The 19,477-nt window shown below is 44.6% G+C and overlaps 1 protein-coding gene across 7 annotated transcripts in view; it reads right to left on the bottom strand.

Moving 5' to 3' along the window:
• Window positions 1–19,477, bottom strand: part of LOC138510254 (tight junction protein ZO-2-like) — a 1,104,514-nt gene that overhangs the window by 81,024 nt on the left and 1,004,013 nt on the right. For all 7 annotated transcript variants that reach the window (XM_069625778.1, XM_069625777.1, XM_069625773.1 and 4 more), the window contains one exon: window positions 7,679–7,891. In XM_069625778.1, coding sequence (XP_069481879.1) covers window positions 7,679–7,891 — 213 coding nt within the window. The remainder of the gene's footprint in view (window positions 1–7,678; window positions 7,892–19,477) is intronic.

The following is a 19,477-nucleotide window of genomic DNA, read 5'->3' as shown; positions in this document are numbered from 1 at the left end:
CTGATCAGTGTTGTGCTTGAGAGTTACCATGGAGATGATGGCGGCGGCCATTTTCTAGCCGATCCGGGCCGCGTGGAGGGGCTGGCTTCCTCGGTTCACAGATCTAGTACAGAGGTGCGGATCAGCTGTTTTCTTCGTCGGGACTTTAAATACTAGAGAAGGGGGAGACAGTGAGCATCTACAACTGGAACTATCGTTCCCAGGCCTCCCAATGGATCCCCAAGAGAGAAATAAGCAAGTAATTGATGTAGGAAAGGGAGAGTATGCCTCTACAAATACAAACATGAAGGGAAAGAGATCAATGATAGTCTAATGGGGATTCCAGAGAACATACAATTCGAGAACTGCCATCCAGAAGGTTTCTTAAAGTTTGTGTGGTCCACATGTCCACCTTCGGGAAGTGGAGGGGGAACAAAACAGACCCATCAGCATTCGTTCGGTGAAGAAACCATGTGGAGGAAAAAATAACTGAATAAAAGGCTAAGAAATATTAAAAAAGGCAATAGGAGCAGGAAGATATGAAGGCTTCAGCAGGACGGGGAACATATGCTGTAATTAATTGAGAAAAAAGATGCAAGAGAGTTTTGGTCTGTGTTGCATCAATTGGAGGGCAAATCAGAAAACAGGCAGTGCCATCTAGTCTCTGAAAAAGACTGGATAAAGCACCTAACAGTGGTATTTGGGAAACCAAACAAAACCTTGATACAGTACAACAAGCCAGTGGTCTGGAGCCTATCCGTTGATGAACAATACATTGCTGAAATAATCGGGAAAGGCTCATCCGCAAAAGCAGCAGGCCCGAATGGCCTGACGTACCAGGCCCTGAAAAATAACCCCTCCCTATGGGCTAAACTGTTGAACTGGCTTTTCAGGGAGATCCTGGCAACACAGGAATTACCCTCATCATGGAAATCCGACATTATTATACCTCTGTTTAAGTGGGGGGGGCGATAGGGTGGAAGCTACCACTACCGTCCTATCGCCCTACTGGACATAGATAGTAAAATCTTCATGAAGATTCTATTGGGTGAGTTGGATTGTTAGGAAAGGGAAACAAAGATTCTTTCGAATTGTCAAACAGGCTTTAGGAAGGGCCTGTCCACTGCTCTGAATGGCATGATGCTGAATCTGATGAGTGAAAATTAAGGAAGTAGAGGGAGGCAGCAGCTATTTGGGGCGTGGGTAGACTTCCCCAAAGCCTTTGATTGGGTGGACAGAGGGAGGCTCTGGTTAAAACTCAGGGCAAGGGGGATCCCAGAAGGAATATTGGGGATGCTCATAGATTTCCATAGAAACAACACAGTCAGAGTGCGTCTAGACGAAGAGGGTCACCTGTCAGAGCCAGTGAAATTGGAATGGGAATTTGACAGGGTTGCCTGGGAGCTCTGCTCTTCTTCAATTTATACGTGGCTGACATGGGAGATTATCTGGCTCCGTCGGCATTGGCAAGTCCAGTGTTGTATGGGGTAAAGATTCACTGGCTTGCCTATGCCGACGATGTTGTCGTCCTAGATAGGACAGCCATTGGGCTGCAACATCTTTTGAACAGGTTGCATTGCTATGCAGAAGAAAACCCAAATAAATCAATGATGATGGTCTTCAGACAGAACAACAAAAATGTGGTCTATCAACAATGGTCAATGGGGTGTGGGGGGAAGACAGCAGATCCCAAGGGTAGAAGAACTGTTATACCTGGGGTACAAAATCTATGCCTCACCGGCCCAATGTAAAGTAGAGTATGACATCCTAATGAAAATTAAACAACTGTCTGCCCAGATGAGAAAATATTAATGGGATATGGCAGATTTTCTATCATACCATTAATAAAATTCTACCAAGCCAAGGTAATCCCAGACATGTTGTACGGGAAGGAAGCAAAGCCACAGGTATGGAATGCAACATAGCAAAAATGGGGGTGGGGGGATTTGGAAACATTTTCTTGGGTTACCAATGTGCCTCCCGATGGCTAATATCAGGTTTGAACTGGGCATAAAATCATTAAAAGCACACGCAGGTTGGAAATTAGTTACACTTTTTCGCTTTATAACAGTAGGATCACTGAATGCAGATATAAAGGCCAACATGGAAAACAATAAATCAAAAATGCTGTCAAAATTAAGTATTCAGGTGGAAGACTGTTTGCTCAAGGCTGATATCAATATACAAACCTTAATGGAGAACCCGGTGAAAGCAAAAAAATAAGATGGGATGAGATGGATTGGATCAAAACGATTGAGGAAGTGCATTTGGCAGCCAATCCAAATCCATTGCAGAAAATGGACAAAAAATTAGGCACCCTAAGTAAATATCTAGTGAAATTCCTGGACTGGAGAATCAGGAAGAACTTCCTGAGACTGCGGCTGAATGTTATACATACAGGGGAGGTTCTTGCGAAAAGAGGCCTCAGTGACTCTGCGATCCATCTGTACCAGGTCTGCAAAAATCCAGAAGCTCAATCCATCAGACACTTACGAATGGAATGTGAAGGCACATGGCAAGCAAGATCTCTCCTTTTTGGAAAATTTGATTTTGAATCACCACACTATATCCCACAAATGTTTTGGGGGAGGTTGATTGACGGTCAATCGCACGGTATGACAATAGCAGTGATTCAGATGCTTGAAATAAGTAAAATTGTGTTCTAGACGGTTGGGAGTAGGATCTTTAGATGGAAATGATTGAAAAAACTGTTGAATTTTCAGAGTATGAGGATGAAAGAGGAATAGAAAACCTGGTAGGGCTGCATTGTATTTTATTTGGAATGGATCTCAAATGTGATATGAAATCTGTTCTTTTGTTTTATATATATATCATTGATTATGATGAGGGTGGGGTTACCAGACCTGGCTGGGTATTTTAAAGCGACACAGCTACCAGTGGTGGTTCCCCATCTGAGGCTTCACTCTCAGAAGCAACGTGCGTTCCTAGAAAATTACTTGTTGCGGCCCAATAACGGTCAAGGAGTGGCTTTGGGCTCAATGTGTCAAGATCCAATGTAGGGTGAGGGAAGACTGCGTGCTGGCGGGGTTGTGGCACATTTGAAAGCTGGGTAGAGGGATGAAGGGTGTCATGACATGGCCATCCCCTTTGACCCATGTGTGGGAGCCACCAGTGCGGGATGAGATCCCAGAGCCACTGCGCTTTCAGGAGTGGTTTGAGGCTGGTTTGGAGAGGGTTAGCCAGTTATGGGTAAAATGACAATTTATTTCGGCCCGTTATGGTGCCTTGGGGATGGCTGTTGAGGGCAACAACGACAATCTCCTGAGTAGGTGGGAACATGATATGGAGAGAGCGGTGGATGTAGACCTGTGGGGGGCAATGTGCAGGGGTGCACACAAGAGGTTGGTTGCATGCCAGTATAAGATGCATGGAATTAAGCCGCTTCATAGGAGGCAATATGATCTGATGAGATTGTCGAAGAGGCTCCCTGCAGTAGACCCTCGCTGCTGGAGTGGGTGTGGCTAGAAATCCTCATATTGGCATATGTGGTGGTCCTGGGTCAGGGTGCAATCCTTCTGGAAGGAGGTTTTGGTTTGGATCAGGGATGTGGAGGGTATTGCAAGGTCATTAGATCGTCTGCTGGTCTTATTCAGGCTGACAGAGGCAGACGAGAGATGGAAGTCGATACCACATTTGCCTCATATTATACTGTTGGCAGCAGGGGCTTGTTTGGTTATGGGAAGGAAGAGGGAAAATGTGCCTTCTCAGCAGCAGAGGGCCAGTAAGGCAAAAGACATTTGATGGAAAAAATGACTTCTTCCCTGCACGACAGGTCGAAAACTAGGGAGAGTGAATGCTCAGCTTTCTTCTTTCTTGCAAAAGTACTCCTGACATTTGGTTTAGAGTTTGGCAGGGTCATTGTTTAGAGCTTGTTGCCAGGAGGGATGGTGGGCAGACACTTTGGGTCACCTAAAGACTTATGTGCATTTGTTACTAGGCTGGTTACCTAGGGACTCCCATTTGGCTTTGCTTTATACCTGCTAGTTGGGAGGGTGGTGGCAGGAGTGTGGGGGGTGCAGGGTTACTTTGAATTTGACTTTCAGAAGGTTATAAGCTGTATGTTTGAGCTCTATTCTGCGTTCAAAACATTTGAAAATAAAGATTTCTTTTTAAGCATTTCAGCATGGGGTCCAGAAGTGTTGCATTCCACAAAGGTTTGTAATTGCATAGCCAGCACTGTTTCTAGAATTTTCGCAACCAATAGTAGATTGAACACAGGCCTCAGACAGGAAGGGTTGAATGGATCTTCTTGAGGCATTTGGATTACTGGTGCAATAGCGCTGGTTTTACACCTAAAAGTAAAAATGAAGGAATCCTTTAAATATGCTGGCCAACAGGGAATGGGACACAAGTTCCTTAACCCCTTAAGTGCCAGGCTATTAGTGAAGTCTATGCAAAAAGGACAAGTATCCTCGTTCTGGGCACTTTAGACAGTTGACGAAAAGGGACCGGCTGGAGATGTTAATGTCAACGGTATTTGTACCGTGCACCGTCACCACCGGAGTGGTCACCAGGCGCTCCGGCGGATCTGAAAAGGTGGTGTGAAAAAAAGGGTGGGGGTGAGGAGGCTTAGTATGGTGTAGTGGGGATAGGAAAGTGAGAGTTGGCAACTTCAGTTCGGTTTTCACGTTCGCTGAGCTTAGGTGCGGTTTTCAGGTTGGTGCAAATTCCCAAGTGCTGTTATTCTGGGTTATGTGATGTTTGTATGTTTTTGCAGTGTGGTGAACGTACGGATTGCTGTGCAGAGAAGTCGTTGTGTGAGTTTCTGTATGAGAAGTGTAGGCGGAAAATGGAAGTTTTAGAGTTGGATTAGCAGGTTTTTTCCTACCTTTTATCTTTGCATTTGTGCGCTCAACATTCATGATCATCCTGTGTTTTAGGTATTATAGTTGGCAGGCACGTTGCAGAGTGGTAGTTTTCTCTGTAGCATTCTAGTGGATTAGCTTTCCAACTCTAGTAGTGAGCTACTTGTCTCTGAAGTTACAGGGATTGGGCAATGTAGGACAATATGGGATAACACGAGGCCACTAGGTAGTTAGTCTCATGTGTGATACTGACTATCATGGGCAGGTTGCTTTGTAGTCATTCTAATGTCTTTTATGGCCTACACATTGTCTCAATTAACTGGTAGAGCTAATGTGATACCTGTAGTCTATGCCCAGCACGAAGGTGATCATTTGGCTATGTTGAACGGACGAAATGGTAGACATCTATATAGGATATCGCATAAGGTGGAAACCTTGGTTGGAGACATTTAGACTACCATATATTGTCCTAGAATTCTCTCTTGGTGTGTTGGATTTCCTACCCCCAAGATTTAATCCAGGTGCATCACATTTCCCACCCCTGAACTTGCCTCCAAGTGCGTCACATTATCCATCTTGAAGTCCAGGCAAGTGTGTGAAGAATGTTGCGTTGATAGACATCACCATTCTAGGAGTGATGTGTGATGAGTCAGATAATCCCAGCGTGTTTAGTGCTTATGTACTAAGTTAAGTGCTTGAGTGTATGATGGATTGAGTAGAGCCGATAACTAGTGGGAGTTATCATTAGTATAACAGGCTTAAGTCAAGCTGAAGTTAAGGTGCGGAGAGCCTATGCATAGCTTCTATCTGGAGATCACTAGCATGAACACGGTATGCTCGGAGTATGCAGGTGTATGGGCATGTACATTTGGTAAGAAGGTAACCCAGATTTGAGACATGGCTCAGCAACACAATGCGCCCAGATTTGAGACATGGCTGGGTAATGCGGTTCACTGGGTGTGGGAGGCTAACAAAGTGGGTCTAGGTTGGGGGTGGGGTTGACAAAGGAGTGTGGGTACATGTGTCAGAGCCTGGTTAATGCATGGCAAAATCAGACAGTAGGAGTATGACGAGAGGTGGGGCAGTTTCGTGGGTTGCAGCGATTGCTGCCCCCGTACCCGCACCCCACCAACCGTGCCAGTGGCTGCTGGTTGACTGCTGTCTGCTTCCTGCATCTACGGAGATCCAGAATTCCTACTAAAATTAACCAGTTACTTGAACTGATCCTCTCAGAGAATCTCAAATTCAGTAATAAAAGCAAGGTTTTGGTCTCCTGGGGCACTTGTCTGTTTCAATGCTAGGCATGCCTGCTTGTGTTGCTGCTCTGTGTTTGGCAAATATTTCTAGTAGCTGCAAAATCTTGTCATTACGTAATTTCTTTGCTCAAACACATGGCATAGTTTTAGATAATTTACTATGAACCAATTCACGAAAAGATACATTAAGGGGACATTAGAAATATTCTGCCTGAACTAGCTGAATGTAGAACAGGGACCTTTAACTTACTTCAGTTCAGAGAAAAATGAACCTAAGAGTGCCCAACATAAAGAATAGACATGCATACAGTCTGGTATTGGCACAGTAAAACCACTTAACTCCATTAAGTTTCCTTGTTTCTGTGGTGCGAATAAAGCATTGCTTTCAATGTATTGACCTATTACATCTTATTGTCATATAGATATCTGAACAAATGTACACCTTTTAAATTAAGAGCAAATAAAGAGAAGGTCCTACTACTTATTACAAGCTATATTCTATTTCTCTTAGCCTCTCACTACCCAGAAGCAAAGGAAGAAAAGACTACAATACATTTTCCAATAACACACTAAAAAGGACATAAGGCAAATAATGACAGTGACAAAGACAGAAAATACTCCAGGAGATGAAAGCATAAAAACCATTTAAAACACTCCAGATATTTTCATGTCTCTCATTATGCCCACAGCTTGAATAAGCAATGTTAGTTTTTGGTATCTAGTCATATCATCGAATTCCAAAGCATCGAATGCCTTACCATAAAAAAAAGAAAGCGTAAAAAGAAAAGCATCAAATGCAGTTTTTTTTAAGGCAAAGGGTTTATTTTAATTGTATTGGGGTTTAATGTGTTTAAAAAAAGGGGGGTTGGGGAGGGACCCCCCATTAAAAAAGAAGAAAATAATGCATTAGATGCTTTTTTACGACGCTTTTTTTTAGATGGTAAGGCATTTGATGCTTTGGAATTCGATGTTATGACTATAAGCCTTGTTTTTAGAGAGATTACAGGTACATAGGCACAGCCCTCTGCTGTGGGGATTGTGCAGCAGCATCTTTCTTACCCTCAGCAAAACGATGTTTGAAAAGCAATACGATACTAAAGTGATTTTGAGACAGGGACGTGTTGACCATCAGTGGCACATGATCCACTGTTGTCTGCCATGCAAGTGAAAGCACAAATGCCCACTAAATGTCCACTATAAGCAGTATTGCAAACATATTTGATTTTTTGACATTATACGGTATCTGTTGATGATGCACAAAATGGGTAGTCGAAATAGTGCCAGGAATCATGTGGTGATAAACTTACATTTTGGGATATTGCCAGGGATTGGAGGTTCACGGGACACCAGCATCTGCTGGTGCTTGAGAAATCCCTTGTTGTTTCACAAGACCTGGACAAACATGGTAGGTATCCTGGGACATTACTTGTGACTCAGTTACACACTTTGAGCACCCAATAAGGAATTCCTCAATTTCACAAGACTCTGGTACAGAAAAATAAGTATTCACATTACAGGAAATGTGTGTTTCAAAGCTGCCCTGGTTGGCATTTCATCAAAAGGAAATATTCAAATGTGCATCTGGTCACTCGGCCACAGAGTATTGACATTTCTTACCTCCTCAAATCGAACAGGCTCCGATGACCGACTGATGGCGGAAACTGGCAGAGGATCATCTGTAACCTCATCCAGTTCGTTGTCTGTGTAGGCACCCCCTTCACCATCGGTGTCCTCAAAGTCGCTGACTAATCGGCTGTCGCAGCTCAAGTAGTCAGCACCCATTGCCGTTAGGTAAGACATTCGATCATCATCTTCATCAATTCCATCAGCCTACAGAGAATTTGATTTTGGAAGAGCAGAGAAACCAGAATAAGAAATTTGAATAATTGCTTGTTTTTCTTTTGCTAAATAGTCAAATTATCATTACATCATTATTTCAGGGAAGGAAAATATACAAGGAAAGGGACATGCTTTCAAGAAATGAGTGCAATACAATCTTCCCAAGAGGAACAACCTGCTTATTTAATAAAGCCATCAGTTGAGTGAAACAAACCTTTCAGGAGACCAAAGGGCGAGTTCTTCACTCTAAAAGGTTAATCAGAGTAGAGATGCTGTACTAGGCCAGGTGCCCAAAAATATATGAAGGTTGGGACAATGTTTTCTGGATCAACTTAAAAGATCAGGCAAACACTGCTCTGCTTACTCGGTGACCAAGACCATTCTTCATTGACCTCTTCTTGGTCAGGGTTTTCCTCATTACCTGACTATTTTTTTAAGGAAACATCAAGCACTTAAAATGTATTATTACATTTTAAGGGCACTTTAAGCATAAAGGCTTTGTAAAAGGATTACATTCTTTGTTATTACTGAACAAAGCTCACCCCCTGGGCCCATGAAAGCTATCAACACATTACCAACATCAGTGCTATGCAACTTAGGCTTGGCATCTGTTTAAAAACATATATGCCTTACATGGGGTACACTGTAAATTGAGTAACCATTTGGAAGTTCATGGGTTATTTAACTTGGGTCACGGATCATACTTGTATCTGAACTGCTGAGAAAGAAGGAAAACAGTGAAACAAGGATCATCAGGGAAAGGGAGTCATTCCCCATGAGTATCGCTGTGGGTAAAGCGACTGTGAAACAAAGATTCCAGGAGAAGGGAGTCATTCTCCTGGTAGTACTGCATCCATAGGGATAAGCCGAGATGCCTGGGGAAGGGAGTCATTTACCCAGGTAGGGAAAAAGTCCCAGTCAAGAGAAGAGAGTCATTCTCTTGACCATTAAGTGAACGGGGTACAGAACCTTGAGGCCAGGGGAAGGGAGTCATTCCCCCTGGCAATAGAAGTACTCTGTTGAGAACAAGTGGTCCAGGGAAAGGGAGCCATTCCCACTGGAGTGAAGAAACAGTGACCATTCTGATACAGAGTGTTATAGGATTGGCAGTCCCTTGTTTGTGAAGTATTGGGACCAGGTGAAGGGAGTCATTCCCCCTAGTTAGGAACTTGTAACCAGAGCTGTGCCACCCAGCCCGGGAGAAGGGAGTCAATCGCATGGTCCAAGAACCTTGACGCACCCTTCTAGTTTAGTCATAAGTGTAAGGGACAGAATTAGAGAGGGCGGTGGACTCTTTAGTTTACTAGGACATTCTGACAGACCCCTTTAGTATTTTAATTGAGGCAGGGAAACCCCTCATAGAAGAAGGGAACGCTAGGTTTTCTCTTTATTTTCCTGGTGAATTAAAGTCTATAACAATCACTTTCCTCCTGCACCCTTACACTGCCCTCTTGGAATAATTGATTACAAAAATGATCGCCCCGCACAAGGGCTGCCTGCCGTCATTATTCTTATTACGGGTTGTATGTGTATTTTTGTTTTTGTAAAAAAAATTCAGAATTTGGAGATTTGTTTTAATAGGGAGCGACCCTGTGAAAGCACTCACTGCCTTTGCACGCCCATTTATCTCCACCAATACTGCCTAACCCCAACTCTCCAACTACATTTCTGGGGGGAAATGAAGCAGAATAATTTGAAACAAAATGCTTCAACTAAAAACAGAACGATCAATAGACTTAATTCCCCACCAAGGAGCAGAGGAACTGGAAAAAGCACCACTAGCAGATTCATTCTGTAAACCGAACAAGTACAAAATCTCCCTTTAAAAACATGTTATTCTGCCAATAGGTGCAAATGATAGCGGCAGGAAAACAGTCAAAGCTAGCCTAGCTAAGAGCTTCTTCTAGGTTGGTAACAATTTGGAGGTGTGAAAATCTTGCTTGGGAAAGTCAAAGTTGGGGAAAATCTGGGGACGAAGTAGGGTCTCCACATTTGAGAATAAGCAGACAAATGTGCACAGTCAGGAGATCACGTGGCCTTTCTGCTGTCAGTGATGCACATCTGTACCTATGAATTGTATTGCTCAAGTCAGTGGGCATCAGGGAGGATCCAATTTAAACGTTCAAAGTGGAACACGTGTCTCGGTTTCCATGATATTGGGTGCTCCAACAGGTTCAAATCAAAGCTTTGCATACAGACCATAATACAGCCTCATGACAAAAGTCGTTAAGGATTTTAGGCCTCAAACCTATAAGTGTGAGCGCAAATCCCTGAATACCGAGAGATGAGGACACTGACCGCATTAGGTATTTGAGACTACATATCTAGAAAAAAAGCAGATTTAGAAAGTGGCAGATTTTACACAAGGGCGCTAATGGTGCTTTTGATTCAATGGGCTCACAAGATCTCCAAGGGCAGATTTCACACTTCTTTCCAAATCAAGGATTATAGGTTCAAACTTGTTAGATTTTGTTCTGTTGCGTAATGCTGTGCTGTGCCTCTCTTGGCCCTCTTCCTGATACCACCTGCAAGGCCAAAAAACCTCGGGGTCATCTTCGACTCAACACTCTCTTTCTCTCCTCACATCTCCGACGTCTCTAAAAAGTCACACTGCCAGCTGCACCTCCTCAGAGGTATTCTTCCTTTCCTCTCCTTCCCCCAGAAGCTCACTGTTCTCCTGAGCTCTGGTTCTCTCTAGGCTGGACTATTGCAACAGCCTCTTTCTAAATCTGCCTGCTTCTACTCTCGGCCCTCTGCAACTCATCCAGAACAGGACTGCGAGACTTGTCCTTGGTCTCAAGCCCAGGGATCGTATCTCTCCAGGACTGAAATCTCTGCAGTGGCTGCGAGGATTAAGTTCAAAACCCTCTGCATCGCCCACAAGGCCTTCTGGGGCCTGGGGCCTCAATACCTTCAACTCTCTCTTCCTAAATATCTTCCTTCTCAAGCTCTTCGCTCATCCACCTCCAACTCCCTCAGGGTCAGTCGCTTCTCCAAGCAACAAGTTGGAGGTAGATCTCTCTCTTCCGCTGGGGCCTCCCTCTGGAATAGCCTCCCTGAAACTTGAGGAGAACCATCTCCGGTTCCGGAAGCACCTTAAAACCTTCCTCTTTGCTTCTGCTTTCTCTCCCCCTCTCAATTCCTGGCTGCTACTGAGATTGCACTGGTTTACCTGGCCACCCTTCTGTTCTCGGGCCCAAGCCCTGCCAGTTGCACGCCTGCACTGCCTCCCTGGCAACCCCTGCACCCGGGGACTGTTTTCTGTATCCCTACAGTCCCCCCACCAGCACGTATGTCTGCACTCACCCTGCACTTGCCACCAGCTGGCCGTTTTTTATTTATCTTGTTTATTTTATTATCCCATGTACTGCACTTTCCCCTCCCCTTCTCCACCCCCGCACTTTTCCTTTCGCCCTTCCCTTGCAGGATCTGAATGAGACCTGGCCTAGTCGGATCGTTTTCTGTCTTCCCACTGTTCCCCCTCCCTTGCCTCATCGCGCCTTGAAACACTTGTGTATAGGCGCGTTATAAATACCATATCATATTATAGGTCTAGAACAGGGAACAACTTTAGATGGGGTATACAAATGTGCGGGTCTACCAGTGGGCCTGGGTGGGCCTAGGAGTGATCAATGGGTACTGGAGTTGGGCAGGACAAGAGGTGGGCCTTTAGAGGGAGCAGAAACAGCTGACTGGGGATGAACTGAAATACAGGTTTAGTCACCTCACTGTAAGGCGACATGGGAGAACTAGAGGCAAAAGCACCAAAGGTCAACTATAATGTTGCCCATGGTAAATTAAGGTACAGCAATATATAAAGGAGAAGGTGAAGCCCAAGTCTTCTCCACACCCTAAAAATAACCTGTCCAAGGATTTTTTTTTTAAAGCTAATGATACTTCAGTGTTTGAGCATCAAGCAAGTTGTGATGCACCTTGGTTCAAGAAATGAAGAAAGTGATATGGAAAATCCAAGTTGTTCTGTGACTCAAGGCCCATCGTCCATCTCATTTCCTCCATCTACTCTCTTTATTTCTTCTACCGCATGTAATCTTGGTCTCCATTTTGACTCCAATCTTTCTTTTACTCCCCACATTTCTCTCACGTCTTGCTCCTGTCGTTTTCAGCTGCACAATATTCGTAAAGTTCGTCGTCCTCTTACTTTCCATGCTACTAAACCTCTTATCTATTCTCTTATTTTCTTGCGGCTCTTCTATTGGTCTGTTACACTATTTGGTCTCCCATCATCTTGTCTTACTCCTTCAAAATCTATTTACCATTCTTCAGTCTGTGTACTCTTTTTACTCTCCTATTGCGACAATTACAGCATCACTTGGCTGGTTACCCTTCCATTCCCAACTTAAATTTCATTTCCTCTGCTTAGTCTTTAAATCTCTTTATGGTTTAGCTGCCGACTATCTTGCTGCACTTGCGTCTTTTTATACTCCTTCTCGCTCCCTTCGTTCCTCTTCTCTCTTTAGGCTGAACGTTCTTCCCCCTCCTTGTGCTCAGTCTTGCTTTCGTTTTTTTCAGCTTCTTGCTCCCCTTCATTGGAATGCCCTTCTCCTCTCCCTTCGGTCTATCTCGTTTACTCTCTTTTTCAGGCATCTTTGAAAAATCACCTCCTCATTGCTTCCGATTGTTAGCTTTCAGTACAGTTGATGATGATGATGCTTGACCTATTGAATTAGCATTTTGATGAACCGCTTAATTTTAACTGTGCAGTGATTTTGATAAAAGCACTTTATAAATACAATAAAAATACAAATATAAATTATGAACTGGAACATTTCTTACAAGCAAGAATCTGTTTTGGAATAAAAGATGGATCCATTAACCTCTCCACCTACCAGCCCCCATGCACAGCAGTCACTAAGATAAGCAATGCTACTTACAGTTATATCCAATCCACCTTTAGCTACACACATTGTTAAAATGGATTTTCAGAATCAGTCGTGTGGACAGATTCTGAAAGGCCACACTATTTTGACAAATAGTGTGGCAAGCCAGAAAGACACTGGCTAGAGGAAGTTAGTGTTCATAGTTTTATTTAAATTAAAAGGAAAAATGCTGTACTATCCATATTGCTAAAAGGAGGTTTCCATACCTATCCAAACTAAGCTAAGGTGCTTGTCTACAGTCCCAAACAAAAATAGTCCTCGGTTCAGACCTATCCACTAAAACTGCCACTAATACTTATCAAAAACATACCAGAAAGATGGAGTGTCTTGCACACGCTTTACTCCATAGAGGCTTCTCAGTCTTTCCAAGATTCTTTCCTAGATCCTGATTTGATAATGTATTTAACCTAAAGTTCCTTTCAAGGCAAAACAGTTCTTAAAGATTCTCAAAGAATTTACTAATCTCAAGTTCCTGAAATTACAACAAAACCAATCTTCTTTATGTGGAGCGATATGTCCCTGATCCCTTTCCATCGACTTGTCTATTCTTTCCACACGCCAACCAGTTTCCGGGATTGCTGGTGTCCCTGTGTTAATTCCTGATCACTCTGTTAGTGCTTCCCCTGTGGGTCAATTGGGGTCTCCTGACCTACTATTCTATTGAGTTCAACAGTGTTTTTCTGATTTTAGAATCGTGAGCCTTTCTAGCTTCTCAGGCTCCCACTGCCACTTGTCTTCTTGCGCTCTGTGGCTCTTCGGTTCTCTGGGACCCTTTGTTGAGGTTATGGTCTTGTTCTTCTCTCTCACTCGCTACTTCGCTTTCCATCTCCCGTTCACCTGTGCAGCCTGTGTAACTGTGGCGTGGCAGTCCTTGCTCCAGGGATGGTAAGTCACGGTAGCGTCCTGCTTTGTGCTCTGCTCCTCACGATTGGAAGTGGGCAGTCGCCTCCTTCCGTGGGCCTCGCCTCGCCCCTGCTCCTTTGTGGCTCCCAGCCTGAGAGCAGAGGGTCTAATGCTCTGGTCGACGTCCCTTGATGGGCTCAGGGCCCACCACATCTGATACGTGGTCGCACCTCCCGGTCTCCACGGCTCAGCGCAGCCGAGCTGCCAACAGCATTTAGCGTCTCTTCCAGGTACATATTGTGTCCCCTTCTGGCGTTCTCTCGCTTCTGCAGTGCTGCCAGCTGCGCAACTCTGTGCAGCTCCTCCTTTGGTACACGCTCTTACGTCTTGACTCCAGGATCCTCCTTCTCTATTCTAGGGTCCTTGGCCCTTTATTCATCCCCTACTCCTCAGAAGGTCCGTGTTCTCTACGACAAGTGATCCAACAGGTAGGGGATGGAGCATTACCTTGTGCCAAACACTTAAAGGTTTTGCCTTCTCTATTAACTCCCATACAGGCTGAAATTAAATTTTGTATATGGAGTTCCCTATGGGAATGGGAGTCCTTGTCCACTATAAGGAAGTCACTCCTAGTGTGGTCCTGTTTTCCCAAACACCTAGGAAGGGTTTTGCTGAGTGGGCTCACCACCCTAGTGACAAAGGGGGCTACAACCCCAACAGAAGAAGGAACAAAGTCTCTGTATTTGTCGCAATAGGGACATACACTAATGTCTAACCAAGATATCTGCCTAGTATAACTGAACAGCAAGGCTTCGACTTAAGAGGGTGTAAGAGTATTGTAGTGTCCAGTTAAGTACACACAGAGTAGTCTTAATACAAGTTAGGCAAAATGTATATAAATAAAGTTATTCATTCAGGCCCAGGCAACTTTTATCATTCAAAAACCACAGGTAAGTAACAAAAACATTCACTACTAATATACACAAACTAAGAGCACCAACACTTCTCTTTTAAATACAGTGAGAATCACTTTTAAATATACTGCAAACATAGCACAGCAAGGGAATAAAGAAACAGAATCAGGTACGTTATCAATACTTTGAGAACATAAAAGTTATCAAAAACCACACAACATCTTAGAGTTAAGATACTAACCATACATTTTTATCTAGCTAGAAAATATGAGGCCTAGTGTCCCTAGAGTCACAGGCCCCAGTAGAAGTCTTTACAGGAGGCTAGGAGTCTCTTTAGGAAGATTTAACAAGTGTGGGTTTGAGCCATCAAGCAGTTGCAAGTGTTCCACGGTTTAGTAAAAAGAGCAAAGTCTTTAAGAGACCCTCTCTCCCAATCCAGCCACCTTAGGGAAGACGCAGGGGAGAATACAAGGCCATAACACCACAGTTAAAGGGTAGACAAGGAAGAGCTAGGGCTTTATACCCTTACAACTCTATGGCAACCATGGTTCTGAGCAGAGGCAAAACAATTGCGTTTAGTCACCTCCTGTACGCTGATTCACTCTAGGACCACTGTAGGAGTTCCTGAAATCGCTGGGCCTTGGTTCCGTTGGAAGGTCGCGGGTGCAGAGGTTTGAGGGCATGGGTTTTTGGGTCTGGCTAGTTCAAGATTCTATGCTTCTTCAAATCTGTTTTCTGGACAGCTGGACACTCGGGACACAAAACTACTTCAGGACCACACTCCACGAACGACCTCCGAGGACTGGGTCAAGGACGTGATGCAGGCGGTGAACAGTGATGGCCATTTGAAGAAAATGGAGGCAGTGGCCCCTCAAGGTATGAACAAAGAAACTGGTCTTGCAAGGCCCATCTTCTTGGTGGCGATCTGCAGATTCACTGAAATGCTTCTTGTTCCATAACCTCAGGATTTGCAGAGTTCCAAGGCTTAACTCGAGATGGCGACTGTTTCAGCAAAGTAGCTCAAAACAATGTTTGGTTAGACAACAGGATAGTTCCTGGACAGTTCCAGTGCTTCCAGCGGCTGAATCTTCGAGCGGGGGTTGGGACTGGTTCCTCCCACCTGCCCATGGACCGAAACACCGATGAAGGTCTTCAAGAGATTTTAAGTGAGGCAGCGCTTTCTTCACTTACCTGGCAATCTTCCAACAAAATGTCTTGTTTCAGCAGGCTGCTCTCCTTCATAGAGGTCTTGGCTCCAACAATCAGAAGAATAGAACCATGCACAGCTTTTCATCTTTCTTTACACTTTGTAACAATGCCATTTAAACGTTACATGAAGCTGCTGAGGTTCTAGTGGCAGATTCTGGGAGCTCCACCCATTAGTGCATCAACGACTTAAAAGGGATTTCTCAAATCTGGCCTGGTGGACAGATTTTAGGAGGCCACCTTACGTATAGTGAACAGGGGAACTCTTAGAGTTTAGCCAAACAGATCAATCATTGCAAACAACATACTAGATTTCGCTCCTGCAGCCGGCCTCCCTCTATATATTGCTGTCCCTGCAGGCTATTCCTTATTCTGTTGTGACAAGACTCCTAAAAAGGGTGGTGGAGTTGCCCTCATCTATACGGACTCCCTCTCACTACACTCCATTAACTCCACCCCGCTCCCCAATTGCAATCCATTTCAGCCAAATGTACTACTCGCCCAACACAACCATCATCCTCCACCTCGCTTATCGACCCTCAGGCCCTATCGCAACATTAGAGGATGACCTCGCCCAACTAATTTCCACAACCCTTAAGCTTTCTACCCACCACATAATCATGGGCGACTTCAAACTTGGTTTCGACGATCCATCTGACTTGGAGGCCACCACCCTGTCCACATCGACAGCTTCCTTAGGCTGCATCCAATGAATCACAAATCCAACGCATTCCGAAGGTTTCACCTTAGACTGGCTCCGGGACCATGAGAGCAACATCACCGTCCTATCAAATCTACCATGCCCTTTGTCAGATCAGATAACCACACCAACACTTTTACCATCCCCATCCCAAGCAAATGCATGCAATCAGGCACTAAACTAGGCGCCCACCCTCTACCACTCTTGCTTAGAATCTCACTAGTGCCTGCATCCTACCTTTACTCAGCCATCCCCCTTCCCCTCTCCAGGATACTGCTATCCTGGTGGACCACTACAATACCCTGCTAGGCAATGCAGCCAACTCCCTGGCCCCACTCAACAATCAGAGAGCCAAAAACTCCAGACACCACAATTCGCGGTTCCTCCTGGACCACCGGGCCATACCATATGAGCAAAAAAGAAGGGCAGCCGAAGCTGCTTGGCAGAAAGACCACTGCACAGCAAACAAAGCCTGCCATTGTCAAATTTCCTTGCACTACAAGAAAGCGATTCAAGCCACTAAAGCAGACTCCAGCAACGAAAGGATCTCCAACGAATCCTCCAGCTCTCGTGAACTGTTCACTTTCTTTTGAGAGTTAGAACCCCCCTTCCCCCAATTTCTCTCCAATCCACAGTCCTGAAAGTCAACAGCTGGTGCAGCAACATCCAAGACGCCTTCACAGAAAGAATTACACAAGTACACGCCAAAATAAAAACGAAACAATCACACACACCAGCCACCGTGCCACCTACCTTCCAGCTCGAACCACTAAAGGACATCCCCTCTTCAATTTCCACACTATCAACACCTCAGACCTCACCACCATCAAAGGTCTCAATCCATCACTGTGTAAAGGCGACATCTGTCCAGCCTCCATCGTAAAGGAATGTGCAGAACCCATGCTTCCTCTCATCTTTGCCATCATCTACTCTTAATTCACCACTTGCTCTGTCCCATGCATCCTCAAAGTATCTTGATCACTCCGCTACTCAAAAAACCTACCCTTGACACAGCAATCCCTACAAATTACCAGCCCAATACCACTGTACCCTACCTACTGAAAATCGTCAATAGGGCCGCCTACCTCCAAATTCAGGACTTCAAGTCCCACATTTTGAGAACACGGCAATCAGCTTCTGCCCAGGAATATGGGACTGAAACAGCCCTTTTGGACCTTCAGAACCAACTGGATGACACCAATGACATCGGAAACCTCTCCCTCCTCTTAGTCCTTGACCTTTTGGCAGCTTTTGACCTCACTGACCACCAGACACTCTGCCATCAACTTACATCCGTAGCCTACTTCTTGCCAGATGCTGCCAAATGGATTACTTCCTTCTTGGCCAACAGAAGCTCTTGGATCTTTGCTGGAAATGCAGTCGCTAGCCCCACACCAATCTCCTGTGCAGTGCCCCAAGGCTCCTGTGTCTCATCCACCTTGTACAATGTCTACACAAAGAACTTGTTCGACCACCTTGACTCACTAGGCATCCCGTATAGAAACTATGCTGACACTCAAATTCTCATACCCCTCACCGCAACCACACACATGATACACTCAAAGTGAACGCCATCTATGAATCTATACAATCCTAGATGACCTCACACAGTCTGCGTCTCAATGACAAGAACACAGAACTTCTCCTGATCGCACTCCCGGCCGCCTGGCCAAACTGGACCACACATACAAGGCCTTCATCATTGATAGTCACAAAAATCCCTGTTGCAACATCTGTAAAAACGCTGGGTGTTTACCTAGACTCATCACTTAACATGTCACGACAGGCCAACCATGTGGCCTCTTCGTCAAGCTATGTTACAAAGCTCATCAACGCTAGTAAACTACTCCTGTCCTCCAAGAATCAGCTTGCAGTTGCCCAAGCCCTTGTCGGCTCCAAATTAGACTACTGTAATGCACTACTATGGGACATGTCTGAACAAAAACTTAAATAAACTACAAATACAGAAGAACGCCCTCAGGGCTGCACTGGACATTGGTAAGCTCGATCATATTTCGGATGCCAGAAGATCGGTTCAATGGCTCCCGGTCAAAGACAGAGTTAAATTCAAGATCCTTTCCATCGCACACCGCTGCCTGTCGAACCATGCACCTTCATAACTTGCATAAAAACTATACCTCGGGTGAGGGCTCAAAGATCTGCTTACAGGCATTATATCATCACACCCAGATTCAACCGTAATCGGGCAAGGGGTTCTGCTACCTTTTGGATCAACCTCCCTCTACCCCTGCGGGATGAACCATCCTACCACCTGTTCATGAAAAACTCAAAACATCTCTTCAATTAATGACTTGTCCTCGTCTCTGTACCATCGATCCACATTGTAACTGTAATTAGTGCTTAGATGGCCATGGGCTATGCGCGCTTGCATGAATGCTAAATAAAGTAAGGGTGGACGAATGGACAAGGCCAAGTCTCAGGAGAGGTGAGTGGGGTCAAGGGTCTACAATGAGTCCACACAGTGAAATACACAATGATTCTACTTAGACAGGCAAGTACAACAATATTTATTGTAGGCCCAAAAACACAGTATAAAAATTATTCAAGCAGGTAATATCACACAACGCTCTAAATATAAAACATATATACAGTGTCACCTTTGGTTATCACAATGCACACAATGCACCAATACACCTGAAAGGGAAGGGAAGTAGTTAAGCAATTGAATATTCAGTCCACAGAAATTGAAGCCCTAACTTTATGAGTCCAACCCTTATTTGAATGGGGCCTTGTGAACAAAAGTTCAAAGTACCATTAGAAGATGGGCCAATGTTAGGAAATGTTCCTGTGGGTGTGAAGACTGTTCCAGAAGTCTTTTGAAGGGATTTACACTTCCGTAAACTACATTTCCTAGCTTCTAGAGCAGCTTTTCAAGTAAATCTTCAAAAAGCAATGGAATGGAATATAAATCTAAGTTCTTCACAAATTTTCTAATGGAGGGACATGGGCACCGTTAGGTAGTGCGACTACTCACCGCCCTTACCCAGAGTTTCCC

The sequence above is a fragment of the Ambystoma mexicanum genome, chromosome 6p, assembly GCF_040938575.1.
Source record: "Ambystoma mexicanum isolate Mex_15411 chromosome 6p, UKY_AmexF1_1, whole genome shotgun sequence".
In the NCBI taxonomy this organism is placed as follows: Eukaryota; Metazoa; Chordata; class Amphibia; order Caudata; family Ambystomatidae; genus Ambystoma; species Ambystoma mexicanum.
This window is presented reverse-complemented; position numbering and strand designations above follow the sequence as displayed.